Source organism: Lagopus muta, chromosome 2 (assembly GCF_023343835.1).
Source record: "Lagopus muta isolate bLagMut1 chromosome 2, bLagMut1 primary, whole genome shotgun sequence".
Lineage (NCBI taxonomy): Eukaryota > Metazoa > Chordata > Aves > Galliformes > Phasianidae > Lagopus > Lagopus muta.
The window spans coordinates 58,248,977-58,270,748 of record NC_064434.1 but is presented as its reverse complement, the minus strand read 5'-3'; the positions used below and the strand labels follow the sequence as shown (position 1 = coordinate 58,270,748).

At 41.9% G+C, this 21,772-nt stretch overlaps 2 protein-coding genes across 3 annotated transcripts; both read right to left on the bottom strand.

The window, feature by feature from the left end:
* Positions 1–1,645: 1,645 nt before the first annotated feature.
* Positions 1,646–10,979, bottom strand: ZC2HC1B (zinc finger C2HC-type containing 1B). Its single transcript, XM_048935724.1, is given in 9 exon segments — positions 1,646–2,177; positions 3,038–3,116; positions 4,085–4,187; positions 4,572–4,696; positions 6,500–6,638; positions 7,289–7,408; positions 9,595–9,659; positions 10,419–10,490; positions 10,943–10,979. Coding segments are annotated over 9 exon segments (765 nt in total). The 3' UTR covers positions 1,646–2,152.
* A 615-nt stretch (positions 10,980–11,594) lies between these two features.
* LTV1 (LTV1 ribosome biogenesis factor) lies at positions 11,595–21,641 on the bottom strand. Of its 2 annotated transcripts, none has more exons than XM_048937221.1 (11): positions 21,327–21,641; positions 21,081–21,212; positions 19,125–19,313; positions 18,857–18,944; positions 17,462–17,582; positions 16,638–16,887; positions 15,807–15,934; positions 14,760–14,893; positions 14,441–14,493; positions 13,441–13,641; positions 11,595–12,870 (listed from the first exon to the last, which is right to left on the bottom strand). In XM_048937221.1, exons 1-11 carry the CDS (start codon positions 21,624–21,626, stop codon positions 12,757–12,759), a joined length of 1,710 nt encoding a protein of 569 aa, XP_048793178.1. In that variant the 5' UTR covers positions 21,627–21,641; the 3' UTR covers positions 11,595–12,756. The 2 variants fall into 2 exon arrangements, with proteins under 2 accessions (XP_048793178.1, XP_048793179.1); XM_048937222.1 differs by having other exon boundaries at positions 21,404–21,506.
* Positions 21,642–21,772: the final 131 nt, after the last annotated feature.

The following is a 21,772-nucleotide window of genomic DNA, read 5'->3' as shown; positions in this document are numbered from 1 at the left end:
CATAGCACGCAGCTTGTATGCTGACATGAAAATGCACAAGTCAAACATATCTGTGCTTAATTCTGCACAGCTCTGGGTACATATTACATACTATTCATACACCTCTTCCCTAAACCAGTATAACCCTGGTTTATTTTACATCCCATTGCCATCATTGTCATCTTGTGCTTGCCTGCAGCACTGCATGCTCCACACATGGGCGTGCTCATGCTGAGCTCAGCAAAGCTGTGTGGCTGAAGCCTACAGAATGCAGCCATATGCTCCAGCTCACAAGGCACAGAGCATATAGCATCTTGGTCTTATTTCTCTCCTTAAAAGCCATCACATTCTGTGCACAGTTTGGAAGAAAAGGTTTGGGACATACAGCCCTGTAGAGCTCTGATAGAGCAGGGAGATCCCACCCAGGTCTGGCACTGAGCCTCTGCAATACCTCAGGGTATTTTACCTCATGTTATATTAGACATGAAAACAGTCTGTCTATCCATCTGAACTCTGCTTGGACACGTTTGCTGCTAAACAACAGAATTCCTGTAATCAAGAGAGGCTGTGAAATTGAGAAACTCGACGAACATCTGCTCTCATAGAGAAAAAGCACTCGTTTGAAAGTGAGAAGATGGAAGCCACGTGAACCTGCTGAGATAACACTGAAGAGTAAGCATTAGAGTTGGCGGAACAAAAGAATCTTCAACCTATGTATCTTCAACACACAACTGTTTCTAGTGTTCATATCCCAGCCCATACTGGGGAACACATTCATTACTTTCTAACTTTGCTTTTATTTCTAAGTTGGTCCTGTTCAGACTCTCATTTTCTTAACCCGTGAGTTTTTACAGACAGTCCAAAATGGGACAGCAAGTTTCATATATTGATGATTGGGTGATACATTTGCTATTAGCAGAGTCTGTAAGCACTGTTCTTCAGTACAGCGTTCTCACCCCTAAAGTTCAGCGTTCTCTAAGATGCTCAAAAGTGATCTGTGGAATCAATACCAAAAACTTCTGAACACACCCAGGAGAAAATGAAGAGGGACTAAAAAGGGCAAAGGAGCACTGCTTTAATACACCTGGGCTCACTTTGAGCCTGTTGTGTGTCTTTAAGACCATCTAGCTTAGGAAGTTGCACTTGTTTCAGTCTCATCTTTTTTATAGCTACCTATCATACTAGCTAGAGGGTAAGGTCTTATATTTATTACTGCTGTGTCCAGCTGTTTTTCATGTTCCTTAAAAGCATCTAAGAAACAAGAAAACTGCTCATGATTTTTAACTGAAAGCATTGTTGGAAATTGGGCTAAAAAACAAAAAACAACCCACACTACCACCACCAAGCAAGGTGGTTTAAGACTGCTAATGAATAAGGTGGCCAAAACATGTGCCTCCACATCCTTCTGGCTTAGTAATCAGTTTCTAATAGCAATTGAATTTTTTAAGGGAGAGTGAGATTTGGTTTTAGTTTGAGCTTGAAGTGCTTTAAGCTGACGTACCACATACACTGCCATCTGTTGCTTAGTTATCACTGACATTCATCATTTGTTGCTTACTGGAAGATTCGATTAAATAACGTATAAAGAGCTTCAAATGGTTCATTTTGTTCTATATGCCAAAGCAAAGTAATGCAGAAACAATCCCATGGCACAGGATCTTCCTACATTTTGTTGAAACCATCACAGAACCACAGGTGTTCAAAGGGTCCTCTGGAGATGACCGAGTCCCACCCCCTGCTAAGGTCCCTGAGAGCATGTTACACAGGAAAGCATCCAGGTGGGTCTGGAACATCTCCAGAGGAGGCGACTCCACAGTCTCTGTGGACAGCCTGATCCTGTGCTCCATCACCCTCACAGGAAAAAGTCCTTTCTGATTGAATGGACCACAACCTTTCAGGTGATGATTTAATTAGATTTTGGCAACTCAAACGGATGATCTCACAGCTTTAAAAAGGACAGCCTGAAAGCTTTATGGCCAAGGGAAAAATAAAGAAGACAGAGAACTTCCATTATTATTTTTAATTGGAGATGGTACCCGTTGTATTATTACCACTGCATCAAAACAGACTGAGCTGCAGCACTTGGGGTAGAAGGAGGTGCTGGAGGATCACACAGTTAAGGCCCATAGTGCTTCTGCAAAACACCTTAATGTGTCCCTGGCAGGCAGCCACTCTATCTTCTGGTCTGTGTCTGCTGTCTGAAAGCAGCAACAAGCCACGTACTGGTTATTTACACTGAAACACATAACTCCCTTTTAGCTAAGATGATTAAATCAAAGCAATAATATAAAAAGGCTTTCTTTTAAATATTATCTTGGAGGGCTGATTCCTTTCAATATCTTTTGTAAACATTTAGCATTTAAGTTTTTATGAACAACACAACGTTACTCTCTCCAGAGGTTTTCTTGCCTCTTCTCAGGTGTTTGTTGCACTTTTTATTTTCACAAAACCATCACACAAAGGTTAAACTCGTAATGTTTTTAAGTGAGTGAAGTCAACTTCAGGAAACAGAATTTTTCAGTTAGCTCAAGGACAATCTGTAAGTGTTACACAGGTCAAGGAACTGCTTGCTTTTGTCTTTACCTTTTAGATTAAATAATCCTTAGAGAGATTTGCAGCTCTCTCAGCCATTTTTCTGATACCTCCTTCCTCAGTACTGAAATCATACTCAGAATCTGCCACCTGATAGCAAGGAGGCCAGGGGCACTTCCTAACCTCTGCTTTGCTGATTAGCACACCCATCTCCTGTTCTGTCCAGCCTGCACATAGGCTGCACTGTCCGCAGTGCAGATGGTGCTTGGACTCAGCCATGATGCTACAAAAAGATGCCTTCTCCCCAGGCCTTTCAGCCCAGAGGGTCAGAACTAAGCCCTGAAAATGGTGGTATGATCAACAGATGTCTGTTGATGGTCTGTGAGCCCTGCATGGTAACCCTAAGAGTTCATACACTGTTCATATAGGAACTCTGTGTAGAGTGCAGGAGAGCACGAGACTTGCTAAAGATGTCTGTAGAAATAAAATAAAAAATTAAAAAAAAAAAAAAAAGAGTATTCCTTACCCAAATTGTCCGGCAGATTTTTTTACAGGAGACACACCCAAAGGTTTTCTGCTTTTTTGCAGTGTTTCCTGAGAAGTCTCTGCAGATATTTTAAGATGTTATTTGGCATAAAAAATTCTAACGTATGTGAACCTAAACTCCAGAAATGTAAAGATAGAAGATACTGATACACACATACATCAAACTGCATTGATATACAAAAAATAATATCACAGAATCCTTAAGACTGGAAAAGACCTCTAAGCCATTAAGTCAAACCGTCACCCATCCCCATCACACCCACTGACCACGTCCCTCAGTGCCACATCCACACAGCTCTTGAACACCTCCAGGGATGGTGACTGCATCACATCCCTGGGCAACCCGTGCCAGTGCAGCACCACTCTTCCTGAGAAGAAGTTTTTTGTAATATCCAACCTGAACTTCCTCTGAAACAACTTTAGGCCATTACCTCTCATGCTATCACTGCTACCTACCCACCTCACCACAACCTCCTTTCAGGCAGTTGTAGAGTGATATGGTCTCCCCTGAGCTTCGTGTACTTATGATCACTCACAGATGACACCACAGTTAACTCTATAAAGCATCTTTTAAACAGACTGATTATGATTGCTGGTAGCAGTGAATACTAGCAAGCATATTGTACTGAATCCTGATTAGAGGGAACAATTTTAAGGACATGGCAGTGTAATTTTTAAGGCTCAATCAACAAGTGAGAGTCATATCAAGTGAACAACATGCAAAGCCTGATGCTTCATCTTAATTGACCTGAAAGATAAAGAATGCGATATTATGGAATCATTTATGGGAAAGAGGGAACTCGTCTCCCAGACAGCACACTTTAGGTTTATATAGAAGCTTCTGTTTGAGAACATCTAACTTAAAAGGCTAAGTCCCTTCTTAGAACCTACTTGAAAACCTCTGTGCATGAAACTGGCGCAATGGATCGGGATGATTTGTATTGCCATTTGATATCAGCAACATCCATTTGGAGCTGGTGGAGTCTGTTCTAAGGCAAACATAAATATAGCTAATTGAACTCCTTACCTGGAGTAGATTTTTCTGCATTATCAACCTTTTGTATTCTCTTCCCATGCGGTAACAGAGGTGTGACAGTTGGTTTTTTTCTCTGAGTCACTGGTTGTTTGCCCTAGGGTAAGAGAATAAGATGCACAGCGTACGCAAGAAGTTCACAGAGCCCCACAACAATTCTCCAAATTGCTGAAGCAGTGTTAGAAAAGGACAAGTGCACCTGCTCCCATTAGGATGCTGCTTTTAAGCCTAAAAAGCACAACAACATTTGTTTGTGTTTTAATAAAACAAAAGAGGAGCTCACTTAAAGACACCACCAATTAGCTCTGCTTTTCTGGTTCCCCAAAGATGCTTAGACCTTTCGTCTTGTGTCTTGCATTTAGGAAGCTTTCCAACTTCCCTGGAACCTTAGGTTAAATATTAAAACAGGTTTTACTCAACCTAAAGAACAATTTGGCAGATCTGTCTCAAGGACAACGCAAGTGTGAACATGTTTGCTTACCAGAGGCTGTTTGGTGATCTTGGCGGCAATGGCGCGGCGAGTAGCTTGTTCTTCACAAAATTTGATGTGCTTTGCTGCTGCAGCCTCGTTGAATCTTCTCAAGCAGAATGGACACTGAATATAGTCTGATCATAGGAAAGGAACAGGTGGTGTCACAGCTGTTACAGCACAAGAAAGGATTTGCCCTACTTCACTGAAGTACCCAAGATGGCTCCATCAGCTGGTGATCACAGTGAGCTCCCATCAGCTCTTAATGTCTCAAAAATTAGAAAATTAGGAGAATTACAAGAAAAGCACTTAGGATCCTAAAACATGTGCTTATGGGATTAACTCAGCAAATTGCTACCAGAAGGAAATCCCTGGGCATTAATAAAAGCAAATTAAAATAACTTTGACCTAGGCCCTCTCTCTCAAAATTTCACATTAAAAAAAAATCTGCAGTGAAAGCAATATTTAGAAATTCCTTGAAGAGTCAAAAAATATTTCAAGACCTGTTTTTAAGTGTGGCCATCAACATTCTCATTTATTTTAGTGAAATGCATTTCCTTTGGACACTGCTTAAAATATTGCTTAAGAGGCTGCCCCAGTCAGCTAAGGGGTACTAAACAGCCAGGTTTCTAGGTATGAAGCAGTACTGTGAAGAACACACAGTAGTGCTTCCTAGAGTTGCTTCTGGCAGTGTTATAAGCTCTGATTCCCCATTGCATTTAGCACTGGTGCAGCCCTACTCCTCTCAATAAATGGTCCGTGCTCAGGGTCAGCATTCTTTCAGCTCAACACAGTCGTGCTCTGCCAAAGCACTACATTTATCAATCTCAGACTCCCAGCAGTGGGAACCGGTGCACCAAGGTTTGCAATCTATCTGGAGAGGGAAGAGTGGGAATGGGAACCTCTCTCCTCCCCACATTACATGCTCTTTCTCTCCAGCCCTGAGCTACTGGGTATACATCCCCACCATGCCCCTCAACAATTGGCCTTTCCCCAGTTCCTTTCTCCACAACTCCCCCAGCTCTTGCATAAATCCAGTTACTCAAAAGAGAGAGAAGGAAAGGGAGGGGTTTGCTCTTAGAGTTGGTGGAGTCAGATGAGAAATAACAGAGTAATTAAGGTACTCGGCAGTGGAAGTTCAGAGAAGAGCTTGACCCCAATTAGGGAGAGAAAACATGTCCATGCTTATACTGCATTGCTAACATCTAGAAGAGGAAGAAGACTGCAGTCCTCACAGCTGGTTTTGGTATCAGTCACGAACTCCTAGTCTGAATGGGAGCTGCAAGAGCCCTCCCTCCTCCTTCCCTCCCTCTTCCTTTATGGCTCAGGAGGGACTCTGCAGATACCTTTTCCAAGATTGCTCCTACATTTCATAAATCATCTATCATGAGGAATATTGGCTGTACATTTCTGGATCTGTAACTTCTAACACGGTGAGCTCTGGGTACAGACCACACCTGCTATTAAGAGTCAAAGCAGTCACGTTTTCTAAATGACTTCCCCTAATGGCACAGCTGGGGTGGGGAAGTGGATAGTGGAAAAGCTATCAGACGGTAGCAGGAAGCCTATATGCACTACATCCGGTCTGAGTGGTGAGTCTGAGTGTGTTTTGCACTTTGTCACACAATGGTACCATTTGCAGTATACAGACATCCCAGCTCTCCTCCCAAAGCACTAATGCCTGGCTCCAAACTTGCCACTTTTATAAGCCACAAAGGTTCACCTATCTTTCTATTTCTCCCCACTTCCTCTTCACTGCACTGTTCCTCAAGCCAAGAAACACAGAAAAAAAAAAAAAAAAAAGAGTATGGAAGGAATCAGAGTTCACATGGTGTTGTGCAGCGAAGTACAAAACTGAAATCCAGCTGTACATAATAAGAGCTCATCGCTTTGCTAGAAATCAGTACAAGATCAAGAATATGATAAACTGAGCCACAAACCTGGATTGATGCTTGGTGGGGGAGGAGGAGGAAGAGGACGACCTTCTTGCATAGCTTTTGTCACTTGTTTGGCTGATTGAATGGCATTAATAAAATCTGCATGGTGCTGCCTCCAGTTAGATTTCTTCACCGGCTAATTCTGCAAAGGAAATTAAGGAAGACACAAAATTCCTGTGAGGGACAGAGAAATGTCTTCAAGTGAGGGTTCTCCCTTTCCAAGAGAAATATTACCAACAAAATAAACTTTCTTTTTTTTTTTGAAAGGCACAGGAAAGCTGAAGTAGCCTTCTGACACCTATTAACAACAGCAGCAAATAGATAAGGGAACAAAACACTCCAACAAGAACACTCTGGTTGTGGCAGATCAAAGGGTGCATAAGAGGGAATGGAAAAGACAACATGATCACCATCATTTTCAGTGATTTGGTATATCTGGGTAAAACTATACACGTATGCATGTCTTCCCATCCTCATCATCATCATTACACAACCTTGAAGAGAAGGCTGCAGGAAACTTGCATAGTACTTAGAATACACAAAGGGACATTTCCTAGAAAAGCAGAGACACTTGGTGCCTGGAGTAGTCACGGTATCTGCAGGTTTGGCTTCTGGACTGAGAAATATTCTCCAATACCAGCAGCACACAGAGTGGGGAGAAAAGAACTTGGCACTGAATCAAGAACATATGAAAGAATCGCAACATCCAGGCTTTGTCCTGGGAGGAAACAATCACCTTACCAAATGAAAGACTTCAAACAGAGATCATATGCGCTCCAACCTTAGCCATACCTTCAGCAGGGGCTGCCTCTTCACAGTTCCGATATCAGTTCCCTTCACCCTCTGCTTAAAAGAATTGAAGGGCTTGCGCTTCTTGTTGAAGACTTTCTTGCAAATGGGCTCATGCCTCATCTGGGATGCAAAGAAAAACCATTGCTTATGGGCTATATCATGCTTTGTTAACGATGCTTTAATATTCATTAAATTCAGGCTTTAATATTACTTGTATTCGAGAGTAGGGAGCTGAAGCAGTATTTTTCTCCAGGTTCAGTTTCACTCCTCAAAGAGTTCATCAGAACTTTTAAAAAAAAAAAAAAAAGAAAAAGAAAAAAGCTGCGTACAGCTGCACTTTCACATGCCCAGAGACACGCTGGAGGACAGCAGGGAAAAACACATGCAGAGAATCACAGGTTGGGGCTGCTCGCAATCCCAGTCTCACTGGACTCTTTCCTTGGCTCCGCCACATTCAGCTTCCTTTCTTTCTTGGTTTAGAGGGAGAACAGACTGCTCCTGTTCAAAGGGCTGATGTTTACATTATTAGTCCATTGAGTTTAGATAAGTATTCCAGACTCAGTGCTCCACTGGCAAACAACAGCCCCGTTCATCCCATCAGCACAGCCAGAGCAGTGACAGCCTCGGGCTGAAAGGGAGCAGCTGTGTAACAGCTCGCAGTAACCTGACAGCTCAGAGCGAAGAGAATCATCTGTGTCTGAAAGCACACGGAGCTCCTAAGTGGAGATATCCAGGGTCCAATGCATGGGAGACATACACCACATAACAAAGGAGGATTTAAGATTCAGAAGTGGCACAGCTTTCTAGCAACAACCTGACCCACCTGCAAGAGCATGCCCGATTTTCTCTTTATGAGAAACGCAGTGAGAATGAGGACACAACTACATCCTTACTCCAGTGCTGTGGATTACACACATCTGAGACATCTGCAGCTAGACCACTACAGACTCCATTCCCACCCTTCTTTACTTATCCTTTCCCAACCCTCAGTTATTCATCTTCTCACTAATTTACCTTTGCTGTCCCCTCACTCACTTTTCTCTTCCCTGTGTTGTTTGAGTTACACCACCATCTGATCCAGGCATGTCAGCTCTGCTGGGCCAGGAATTTCCTTTTTTTACCACAACACACCTTTCTAAATTCTCATTTCCCTTTGAGCCTTTCTACTCACGTGCTTCAAGCCCTTCTGCTTCTAGCAATGTTTGACAGCAAACTCAAGACAAGTAATTCCCTGTAGGGCGCACAGGATGCCAAAAACATGGGTTTTGCTCACTGATGAGCACACCAGCCCATATCACCAAGAACAGAGGCATTGCAGGGTTTGTATCACACGTAAGTCCTAGTGATGAGAAACCTCCTGCCTTCCTGATCCCAAAACATACATAGCTGTCTAATCAAACAAATTTCATAGTATCACAGAACTGTAGGCGTTGGAAGGGACATCTGAAGATCTAGTCCAAAAAACAGGTTTCCTAGGGCAGGTGGCAAATTTGATAGATCACACCATCACGTTGGTCACACATCTGATCTAAGATATCAAACACTGAACTGACAATTCCACGTTTGTCTCAGCACTCGCAATTGCTTGGTTCTGCCATTTCCCATCTTTCCTCCCCCCCCCCAGTTCGTGTTTTAGTTATACCACAGCATTGAACTGAGAGAAGGAGGGCTGCAGGCAGAGCCAACCCTTTCAGAAGAACTGCAGTTGTGTTGTTTTAGGCAAAGGGTGAAGCCACCCATTTAGTCTGTAATCCAGGGATCAGTGGGGTCAGCGGGAATCTTTTCATTCACTTCAGCAGGCTTTGGAAGTGAGCCAGCTGCCTGCATTAGATTGTCAAAGGGACCACTTATCGGATGGTTTATTAGCCTGTTTCTCCCAGGAAGCCTAAAATAACTAACCCTGTCTTGAAACACGGAGCACAAAGGAAACTTCAGGTTGCAGGATGTGACACAGGTCAGTGATTTGTGTCTCAACAGGAAAGAACACTTTATTTTAAACATGACACAGTTGAACCTAGGTGATCATTATGGTTCTTTTCAACCCAGGCTATTCTATGATTCTATGACATAGAGCAAGAATTAGCTATCAGAGAAGCAGACAAAGAAAGATGAACTGCAATCTTGTGCTAGGTCACAGTATTTTTATGAACATTCACCTATTCTCTAATCAGGTTTACTAAAGAAAGCAGTTTTTAGATCATTTGCTGTTCGACGTATGTTCAACCCACCTCTCCTCCTTCCCCAGTGCCCACCCCTCTCAGATAAATGCACTGACATCCCCATTTAAAAGAAAAGCATAGTCTTACCAGAGCATCTTGTGCAAACTGTCTTCCACAGATTCTACAAGGAACCAAATCTTGACTCCTGGCAGCTGTATAAAAATTCAGACCAACAGTCTCAGTTATGCAGTACAGGAGTGCTGCACTTACACTACAACCAAAAGTCAGACCAAGCCCTTAATCTGCTGGAACGTTCTTTCATTGCCAGAAAAGGACCTCTGCAGTCATGAGCCTTTTTTGCAGAACCACTTTATTTCTCTCACTCCCACAAAGCATGAGCTTTCCTTTACTCCAAGCGACACTTCTTGTTCTCCACATGCCTGCTAATAAGGCATCTCCTTTCATAATGACACAAGCGGGAAAGGAGAGGGGATGAAGGAAGCGCACTCATTAAGTCATTGTGGCATGAATTCTGGGAGGAACATCAAGCACAGGTGATTTGCACCCAAACTTCTTTCATTTTCCATACCATCAAGTAATGGCAGCATAAGGCCTCACCATTCTGCAGGCCAGAAGGGATCACACTGAGTACGACACCACCTTCATTCTTAAGACAGACTGTTGCCACAAATGTCATTTCTAGGGTAACATCTGTGTCCAACAAGACTGACTTTGCAGATGCAAACTGTTAGGGGGTTTTGCTTTTAAATCACCGTCTATCAAAAATAAGTTGAAGTTACACAGAAGACAGTTCTATGACTCCAGTACTACTTAATTCTCATTTCAGTGCAGGGATGTTTCTTGCATTAAGCAAAAACAGCTTTCAGAAATATCTGAACATAACAAAGAGCCCTTTTCACAAGACTTGTAATCTACAGAGGGAAAGACGTCTACATTTAAGCATTCCTTACCTGCTTTGGCTGAAACAAAAGGAGTCTTTGTATTGCTGAGCAGGAGCAGATGTGGAACTGCTTTTGTTACCTCTTCACTCAGATATTACCACACTCCAAGGCACAGAGAAAAGTTACTACAGTATTTCACCGATTAGAGGAACAAAAGCAATTCTGTAACTTCTCACTCTCTTTCTATCAGCTGTTTAAACTACACTTCACTTTTGTTTCCAAGAAACACCTTTCTGCATGTCTGTGCTTACTCTAAATTATACTCTTTCAAGCGTCCCCTTCTTCCTGTCCCATCTCTTCTTGTTTGCATCCCCTCAAAGCTTTGACCAATACAACTTCTTTCAAAGATTTTCATTCAATCAGCAGTGGGAAGGCAGGACAAATGACTGCATATTACACAGGACAGGTGACTTTAAACATATTTAGTGACAGGTAAAGACTGATAAAGAACACAAGCACTGCCTTGCGTAAATTATTTATAGTAAAACACAAAATTACATTCCACACAAACCACTGAAGTGTCTGCTACTCACTTGTTTCATTTAGCTCCTGTGCTGGTATCTGGCTCATCTTAATTTCTCAAATTTACTCTTCAGTGCTGTTGTCAGGAGCTCTAGGTGGTCAGCATTCATCATTCAGAAGGCCAAAGTTTATAGCAGCCCAAGTTACCATGTGTCACAGTTAACAATTATGACACAAGCAGACCCCGCTTAAGCATGTGAAGCACGTGAAAACCAGTACAGATACAAGCTAAATGAAAACTCCCAAACTTTTTCTAATGTAACAGTTGATTTCTATTTCTTTAACATAAAACTTGAGCAAAACTATAGTATGTTTAATCTTAACGTGAATGCTGTACTCAGACTTTGGCTTTCTAAGCAGCAATGAAGAAACTTTTGAACATAGCTGTTCATTCAATTATCCTAAAACTCACTACTTTATCAAAATACACTGCAAAAGCTTTTTCCCCCAGTATAAGCAAGTATTAAGCCCTCCTGTTATCTTGTCTCCACCTAGTGTTCATATAAAAGAGGAACATTCCAGACACTTGTAGTAGTCAGTCCACTCTAATGTTTAGGTTTCTCTGTTCCAGTATAACAGGTTGCCTTCTCACTCAGAGGCAAATGCTCAGCTTTAAAAATCAAGGGTTGATGTATTCACAAGTACAGGAAGTTTCAGAAGGGCTGACTGCAGATCTCATTCCTTTATTCACGGGTACAGACTGGTCACCAGAATAATTCTTATGTACAGTACAGTAATTTAAGATCACAGTAAGTCTGCAATAAAGGCTTTCTGCTCACCTTCAAAAAGCCTTTGCAACAGTTGTGTTAGGTCATAAGCCTGTATTTCAGTGAAAGCAAACTAAATGCAAGACGAAGAACAGTACTTGAGGAAAATCCAGACAATGGCTATTTGCCATCTGCACCACAGCTTTCTAAATATCTACTGTTTGTTACACAATGATTGCCATGTTGACTACTTGAAGCAAAGTTGCTTTAAACAGCAACAATAAGAGACACCTACTTTGCAATACTTCTCGCAACAAGTAAAACATAAAATCTTCAGATGGCCTGGGCTGAAAAGGACCACAATGATCATAGAGTTTCAACCTCCCTGCTGTGTGCAGGGCCGCCACCACCAGAGCAGGCTGCCCAGAGCCACATCCAGCCTGGCCCTGAATGCCTCCAGGGTGGGGCATCCACAACCTCCTTGGGCAACCTGTTCCAGTGTGTCACCACCCTGTGTGTGAAAAACTTCCTCCTAATATCCGACCTAAACCTAACTCATCTTAGTAAGAGGGATGCTCAGCTACACAATAGCTTTTTAGACACCTCTGTTTACCAAAAGTTTATCCAAACAATAAATAATCAATCCCTGAAAGAACTAAGGAATGGGTGAAACTCATTCATTCCCAAAACTCTGCTCTGTCAAGGCACTATATTTAACAGCCAATGTAAGGGAGAGATAAGTAGATACAGTGCTCTGTACAAACTCAAATATTTTAATGGAAGAATCAGATCAAATCTGCAGGATTTTTCTGAAGTGCTGAATGCATTCAACACGTGACACTTTCTCCTCAGTGACAGTTTATAAGAAAAATATATTTTAATATTTTAATACATTTCTAGGGTAACAGAAGTTTGCAGCAGTTGCCGTGACATTCGACACACAACAAGAGAGACATTCATTCACTATTTAAGGTATAACTTCAGAAAGAATGACAAGCCAGATATTGCTGTACCAAATACCATTAGCCCCCTTTGTGCATGCCTGGCAAATCTTATCAGTTAACAATTCCTCTCAGTACAGATGAAATCAATGTTTCCACAATGAAAGTTCCTGAATTTCAAGACAGCTTCAGTCCTTGCATGTTTTGTTTCAGATTGAGCAACTCTTTTTCTTGCCTTGTTTTCTCCAATTTGAAGGCCATCTTGTTGGCTTTCTTCTCCATTCTGCGTTCCTGTGCATATGAACAATTACAAATTTATGAAATAGAAAACCACTGCAACTAATGTTTATGGATCATGAAAAGAGAAGTCATAATCGTCTTGCTTCCAGCATTAACTCTTGTACAACACTTAAATCAGATAATCCAGAATTATCATCTTTAATTAGCTGAAACTCCTCACAAGCTGATAAGTTCTGGTGCTAAATAAAACCACTAATTATCAATGTGTCCACATAGGTTATCCATGTTTATTTTGGAGACTTTTTACTTTGTATGATTTGAAATTCTGTTACTGTTCTCCTTGCTTCCCTAGGTAATACTGAAATACAAATTCCCTTTTAAGTTACCCATCCAACAGTACCCACGAGAACACCCAGAACTTCCATATAGAAGTCCAGTGAGAACTTCCATAATGCTAGCTTTCTTTCTATTATTATACTAATAATTATTCCTTTCAGACCAGAAAGCTTTGCCATTAATTTCTAAACACAAAATTAAACGGGTTTCAAAACGTTCCTACAACTCAAAGAATTCCAGAATACAGTTGTTGGCTTTCTGGGCTTTATTTAAAACAAGGCCTACCTTCCGCTCCTCTTTTATCGCCTGCTTCCTGGCTTTGCGGTCCTCTCTGCTCTCATTTTTGGAGCGGGGCTGTGTCGATGCTCTTGGCAGGTCACTGTCATTAATCATTTGCATGCGTTCCACCTGCTTAGCAGTAAGACCTTTCTGAGGCAGGACGTGCAGAGGAATTCCAGTCTTTGAGGAAATTCTTATTGGTTTTGGCTACAACAGACAGTGCATATGTGTGAATGGTCTCTGGCTTCCCCTCCAGGAAGTGCAGATTGCAGTGCCTTATCTGCACAGAATTAAACTAGCAGATTCAGATGGAACGGTAACAAACGTTCTTATACATATTCTTCCCTCAGAAAGATGCACATTAATCTCAGAGTGAAATCAAACACCTGTAAGCAGAATAAGTCCCCTAGAACAACAAAAATGTTTTCTCCTTTCATTTAATATTACTGGAAAATGGACTTAAGCAGGCTCTCAATATTGCCTTTGTAAGGCTTCAAGAAAAAGCTTTTCCTTTAAAACCATGCGTGCCTGGCACATCAAGCTCTGCTCTACTTCTCATGAGGAACTTCTAGAAGGCCAAGGAACTGGAGTACATCACCTCAAACAGTAAAATGTCAAGTAAATCTATTCTCAAGAGAAATCTCCTCTATGAGGTTGCAAGATGTAGATTAAAAGAAGCTGTATTGAGAGAAGAGAGTGAGGAATTTGTTTTCTTGTTAAGTTTCTGCTTAGCTATTATAGAAATTCTCAGCATCTAGTGATTTAATCAGTCAAATCTTACTCAATTTTCCTTCTAATATAAGTAAAGATGTGTGCGTATTTTTATTTTTATAAATATCTCTATATATCCAAATCCTTCTCTGGTGAAGCTGTAGGCTAATACCCTTCCCAACTTTTTTTTCTGCTTACATCTACTTTTAAACAGTCATCCACTGAGACAACAATCACTTTTCTCTCAAGTTCTCCTAAATCACAGCGTTACTTTGAGTAATTTTAATGCTTTTACCTTTGATGGCTCCTCGATAAGCTTTGGGTGATTATACAAGTTTGAATATGTACCTGGGTTACACAGATAAAAAAAAATAGTGAGGAAAAAACTTGCAAATAAAAATTAAATACATTTACTACGAATCATAGTACTAGTCTTTGAATAGAGAAAATTGCAAGAATTAAGTAATCTCCAGAAAGGGAGTACTTTTATCTTGCAATAATTCCTAATGTTATACTTCAGAAGCATAAACCTAGAAGTACAGCTAGAAAAGTGCCAAGATCACCTCTCATTTACTTTGAGGTACTAAGAATGAATAAGAACTCCAAACACTTACTCAAAATTGATTCACAATCCCACTTTTCTTTTGGTTCCTCAATAACCAGAGCTACTCTTTCTTCTTTCTCTTCATCACTGTCTTCACTTGCAGGAGTGTCTTCAAACGGTTCAAGAGTATCCAATTTCACACAACTTCAATGAAAAAAAAACGGTTCACCATTTCTTGGAAATACTTACGTAAAACAAATCTCCTCTGAGTAAAACCCAAGCCAAAAAAAACTGCTCCCACTACAAACTGCTACAAGAATAAGCAATAAGCATCACCACTTATAAACTAAAGCTTGCGTGCCAGAGACAGATTAGAAAGTGATTATTTCTGTATCTCAAAAGCATCTGACACACAATATTGGTGACTGGAGGACAGGAATAGAATACACTTTTTGGCATGTAAGCACTAGAGGTGATTATATACTCTCCTACTGACCATTCCTACTTCACAAGGGACACTTTACATCTTTCAACCAGGAAACAGAAGGCTGATGGGTGGATACCTAGACACTTAACTCTAAGATAATATCACTTGTTTTAAGAGGAAGAGAATACACTCTGTAAATTCAGTACATTGGTGTGGAGCTGCCTTATGAGCTCTGATCTTGGCCATGCTCCAGTTGCACAGTGGCAACAGTTTCCCTTGAGTTTATAATCACATAACTAGGTATACAGTGTTTCACTGCTGGTACTCAGCTGATTCCAATCTCCTTGGCTATGGAGTCTGTTAAAAACATTTAAATTCTATGGAGCAATTTAAGTTGCCCTAAAGAGGGAAAGGAAGAACACCCCTGGACATTACTTAGACTAGATATAATAAAATTATAAAAAGAATATAATATGGTATAAAGCAGCAAAATGCCTGCATTTAATTTTAATAATGTCCTAACAAGACGGACATTCAGTCACACAAAGAAGGGAGAATGCTCCAATCAAGCTGTTTTTATTGTGAGATGTAATCTGCAAGTCCATGAACTGGAAATAACATACTCAAACTTTTGGCATAAGGGCATGGTGACATAACTACGTATGTGTAGCAGTGTATCTGAGTACCTACTTCTTTGCTTTCTCTTTGTAGAAATCACTCAAGACTTCCTCCAACCGAGCATTGTCGGTGTTAATATAGCCTTCTAATTCCACATTATCCAAGGCTCCAATTTCATCTTCATCAAACTGTTCAAAAAACTAAATAAAAAGTGGATATCTGAATTAGATCACGCTTGTTGAACAAGTCCATGACAGCATAGAGCTTTATCCATCTCTTCCTATTTGCTCCTCTTTCCGCTCCCTTCTCAGTTGCTGAAAAACTGCCACACACACCAGTGGTAGGATTACCTCCTTACTGACAATATACTTTCAGCACAGGATTAACAAAGTTATTGCAAGATAACATACACTACTGAAAGAAAATATGCAGATCAGCTTCTGCAAAAATGTTGAGTCTTCACTTCAACTGGTACGCTAAAAAGCTTGTCACTGCTTGGGACAAACATTAGCCCACATCTCCACTGTTCTGGCATGATTTCATCCATGTATACTTGGCATAGTGTGGAGAAGGGGTGAAAGAATCAAGTCTGTATAAGAAAGCTTTACATGATTTACTGGGTAGGACAGAGCTTCTTGGAGAAGCGTTACACCATGAATATCCATTGCCTTCACTGGAATAATTTCACTAAACAATATCAATCAGTTAACACTGTAGCCTATTAAACACAACGTGCTTAGTGCACACAGCATTACATGCTGAATGTGTGCAGGTAACAGCTGCTTGGTGCCCTAACTACCAAAGGCAGGAGGAATTTGCACAGATACAGGACAGCACCTCATGAGATGAACCAAAGAAGCATTCAGCACCTTTTTGTGTGAGGGTCACATTCTCAAATCTTACCTTCTCAAATCTGTCATCCAAGAGGGTTAACTGCTCATTCCTTCTCATTACTGAAGATGTCATAGAATATTCTGTGAAACGACTCCTGGTTTCTTCCTGCATAAACAGGAACTCTCTTCCCTGGCCATTAACCCCATCATTTGACAAAGGGCCTTCTGAATCATAATCTTCATCGTTACTGCAACTATCCTTTTCATCACTATCATCCTCCACATCTTCCCATTCATCTTCATCCTCAGCATCTGATCTCCTAAATGGAATTACAAAACAGATTAGAACAACCCACAGATATTTCCACAGCTCTGCTCAATGTTGGGTTCTCTGACACAACTGCCTAAAAACTAGAAATTATTCTGACAGCTGTTGGATCACACATCCCTACACTGACAGCAAGGATATGTTTACATTCTGCTGTTTTTGTCAAGGTGGAAACATACCAGACTCTTAAATAGGAAATGTGGTAAAACTTATCACTGCTTGTTACCTTTGATATCATTTTACAAAACAGAAGGAAATAATATGCACTGTGGTAACATGCATTTCCAAGACCTTCAGAAATGCTTCACAAGTATTGTTATTGATCAATATTAATTTGTGGGCTCAAGGTAGCAAACGAAACCCATCTCTTGTCTTGGATAATCACGTAATTTTGATCTTTTTTAAGCTACCACCCACATAACACATAGTGATACTTACTTCCTTTGACATAAATGTATTAAGCCTGAAATGTGAAACCACTCTTGCTTCCTACAACACATGAAATAACAAACAGTAACATTACTATTAATTTCTGACAGAAGCAGTTCCACAAAGTATGTACGTACCCTTCCTTTAGTTTGTTTGCTTGTAGAACAAAATCATCTTCCAGAACATTTTCTGGATTATCAAAGTCAAAATCATCATCAAGAGCTGCAACAATATCAGGGTCAAAATCCAGCCGTGGTCCTGGAGAAGGGAAAAGAAAAAACTTAAGTATGAAAGTTGCTGCAACATCCTGAAGCTTGAACATTCCTTGATAAAAAAGCAATTCAATTTGACTAGCAAAATATTAAAGTCACAATTTTCCTCCAGTAACATTTGTAGATTTCATACAAATTAATCAGTAAGTCATCAGCCTTTTGTCCATTTTCCTCATTTAGAAAAGAAGATTCCCCAAGACATCGTAGGCACCCAAAAGTGTATTTTAATCTATCTTACCATGCTGCTTAGAATATTACTTGATAGAACAAGGGGAAATGGTCTCAAGCTCAAAGGGGGTAGATTTAAGTTAGATATAAGGAAAAAAAACTTCTACAGTGAGGGTGGTGAGGCATTGGAACAAGTTGCCCAGAGAGGTGATGGATGCCCCATCCTGGAGACTCTCAGGTTGAGGCAGGATCAGGCCCTGGGCCACCTTGTGTAGCTGAGGTGTGCCTGTTCATTGCAGGGGAGTTGCACTATATGGCCCTCAGAGGTCCTTTCCAACTCTAAGGACTCTATGATTCCGATTACAAATAGAAATGACCCAACTTACAGTACTGCACCATCAACTGCCAAGAAAAGCTCCCAGCCCCTAACACTTTCCACACTGCATCAGGGAAACCTTTTGTAACTAGCAGAAGTGTCTCCAGCACCCTGCTGTCTAAATTATCAACACTAAGTACTATTACAAAAAACAACAACCTAAGATTACTTGAAAGTGAATGTTTAGTACAGCACAAACATAGGTACATAAACAGCATTCCTTTAAGTCTGTAACACTGAAATTCAGCTGATGAAGGAAAGTAGATGTATTTCAGCAACTGAAAAGAGGAATCTTGAGAATGAAAATCCAGTTACACACCTTGCATTCGAACTGATGAAGTCATAAATCAATAGCATTACCTACAGAATATTGTTTATAGTGAAAGAAGCTTTTCCCTGTTATTAATTCATACGTGCTGGATAATAGTAGTAACGCGTGACCTTTTTCCACCCTCTATGCAATGCTTAAAAACAATAATTATAGACTGACAGAAGCAGGTCTTGAATGGAAACACAGGTTTGGTATAGATCATCCTTTACACCTGCTCTTAAATCTGTTCTTAAAAAAAAAACAAAAAAAAACAAAAAAAACCCCACAACAACAACAAAAAAACCACAAACCAACTAAACTACTGCTTTGATTACAGTGTCATTAATTACTGAGTACTACCTGCATGGCAACTTCTGCTACAGAAAGGTACAAGACTTTATGGTACCTGAAACAGGAGCTGCTTTATTTAGCAGGCCCACGTCCTCTTCAAATTCAGAGGCAAATACTGAGGAAGGCAATTTAATAGATGGAGCCTAAAACAAATAAACACAAAAACAAAATGTTACAAGTGGCTGATGGGCAACTGCATACTTCATTGTTTGAAATGACTCAATGATTTTCCATTCCAACATGATCCAGTGCCATGAAATTCTAGAAGTTATGCCAGCAGCTAAAAACATCTGTATCTCTCTATCAGCAAAAATACCACTTACAGCAATTCGTTGAATTTCATCCTCTATGCGACCCTCACTTGTGATGACAATTCTGCTTTGCTGTCCACAGAAAGAAGGGACAAGCTCAGAGGGGCCAGATGCTTCTTTCAAATGCTGCAAATAGTCATAGTCATCATCAAAAAAGACTCCATATTTCCGCTGCTCCTCCCTTCTCTGCTCCTCATGGTCCTTGGAATTTGTAAGAAAAAAAAAAATACAAGCAGTTACTTAAGTCCATTTAAAACGCAGCAAAAATAAAAGTAATGTATTCATTGACAATACCCAAACTCATAAAAACAAACAAAAAAACCTCAAAAAAGACCAACAACCTACTACCCCCCTGCTGAAAACAGCTTTTGGGAAAGCAACATTTTAAGAAATAGTAATAAAATCAGGCTCACTTAGCAACAACTAGTACCTAAATTAACTGCACCACTAACAAAGCACTCTACGTTTCGCAATTAGTTTTTAAAATTTGCAGCATTAAATACAAGTGTACACAATCAGAAGTGGTACTCTTCTTCAGTTTGGATCAGATTACACCAACTCTACAGCAAATTGTACAGCCTTCTCTCTTCTCATTATTTTCACAGAATGGCCAGGGTTGGAAGGGACCTCAAGGATGATGAGTCTCCAACCCCCCTGCCACATGCAGGGCCACCAACCTCCACATTTAATACTACACAAGGCTGCCCAGGGCCCCATCCAATCTGGCCTTGAACACCTCCAGGGATGGGGCATCCACAACCTCTCTGGGCAGCCTGTTCCAGCACCTCACCACTCACTCTGTAAAGAATTTCCCCCTGACATCCAACCTAAATCTCCCTTCCCTCAACTTAAAACCATTTCCCCTTGTCCTGCAGCTGTCAACCCCTTCAAAGAGTTGATTCCCCTCCTGTTTGTAGGCTCCCTTTAAGTACTGAAAGGCTGCAATGAGGTCACCCCGCAGCCTTCTTTTCTCCATGCTGAACAAGTCCAGCTCCCCCAGCCTGTCTTCATAGGGGAGGTGCTCCAGTCCCCTGATCATCTTCGTGGCTCTCCTCTGGACCCTCTCCAACAGCTCTATGTCTTTTTTTTACTGGGGACTCCACACTTGGACACAGTACTGCAGATGGGGCCTCACAAGAGCACAGCAGAGGAGGCCAATCACCTCCCTGTCCCTGCTGGCCACCCCTCTTCTGATGGAGCCCAGGATACCATTTGCCTTCCGAGCCACAAGAGCACACTGCTGGCTTATGTTAAGTTTTTCATCTATCAAGACACCCAGGTCCCTCTCCACAGGGCTGCTCTCAAGGACCGCTCCCACCCACCAGCTCAGGCTGCCTGGGGCCCATCCAACCTGGCCTTGAGTGTCCCCAGGGATGGGGCACCACAGCTCCTCTGGACAGCCTGTGCTGGTGCCTCACCGCTCTCTGAGTAATGAATTTCCCCCTAATGCCTAAGCTAACTCTCCCCTTTTTTAGTTTAAAACCATTCCGCTTTGTCTTATCACTATTAGCATGTGTAAAAACTCAGTGTCTCTCCTGATGATCACAATGAGGTCCCTCCAAAGCCTTCTCTCCTCCAAGCTAAAGAAGCACAGCTCCCACAGCCTTTCTTCATAAAGGTGCTCCAGCTCTCTGACAGTTCTTATAGCCCTCCTCAGGTTCCACTCCCAACAGCTCGACATCTTTCTGGTGCCTAGATACAGTACTGCAGGTGGGAATTCAAGGTCAGAGTAGAGCAGGCAAAGGGTCAGTCAATCTTTGCTTGTTTTGCTGGTCCATAAGACCAGCTAGTCATCCTTAACTCATCAAGCAGTAACTCACAACTACCAAATTCCCTGCAGTGTCTCCTTCTTTTAAGTAAGTGTGACTACATGCTATCTTCTCTCAGGCTCTGTTTTGGAATTGTGCCCCTTTTCTCACCGTAGCTTCTGCCACGTGGACGAACCCCGCATGACAAGCAGTGGCTTACCCTGTGGGCAGGCAGCAGGACCCTCTGCGGGGCGGTATCATCAGCAGCAAGGGGGTCCCTCTGGCTTCTGTGCACTAGGTGAAACGTTACCGCCTTCTTCTTCTCTATGAAGGGCTTCTTCTTCTTGTGAGGCTGCAAAGGGATACTTGGCGAGTAAGAACGGAAAGACTAAAAGCATCCGGAAAGAATCTTCTGCCCGGCCTTCTCCGCTGTACCCCGCGCACCCACACGGCAGCTGCCGCATACCCGAGGCTCTCCCAGATCCCACGGGATGCGCGTTACACAGCCGCCGCCATCTCCACCCCACAGCGACCACCGCTCACCATGCCGTAACACAGCCCCCGGCCCGCCGCCTCCACCCACGCTCACACGGCCTGGCCTCACACGGCACGGCTGCGGCGTGCGTGCGGGGAGCAACCATTGGCCGCAGGGGGATGTCATGCGGCCGTCGCTCCGAAGGGAGCGTTTATTCTTTAGTAAGAATAACAACCAGCTTTCTTGCAATACGGCGCCACTTAAATCGAGAGGCTGGTTGTAGGAACGCATGTAGGGTATTTTTCCGCCACCCCGGAAATACACCCCGGGATACATCTTTCTCTTCGTCCCCCACACAGGGAGAATGGACCCTCCCTCCAGCGATGCCGGGGCGGCCATAGGGCACGGCGCACGCGCAGTTACAGGCTGCCCTCGCA

Coding starts and splice junctions, on each gene's coding strand:
- LTV1 (XM_048937221.1), bottom strand. CDS start 21,626: ATGCGTTCCTACAACCAGCCTCTCGATTTAAGTGGCGCCGTATTGCAA. Junction 14,494..14,759: donor GGATTGTGAATCAATTTTGA/GTAAGTGTTTGG, acceptor TGTGTAACCCAG/GTACATATTCAAACTTGTAT. Junction 12,871..13,440: donor CGATAAAAGAGGAGCGGAAG/GTAGGCCTTGTT, acceptor TCATATGCACAG/GAACGCAGAATGGAGAAGAA.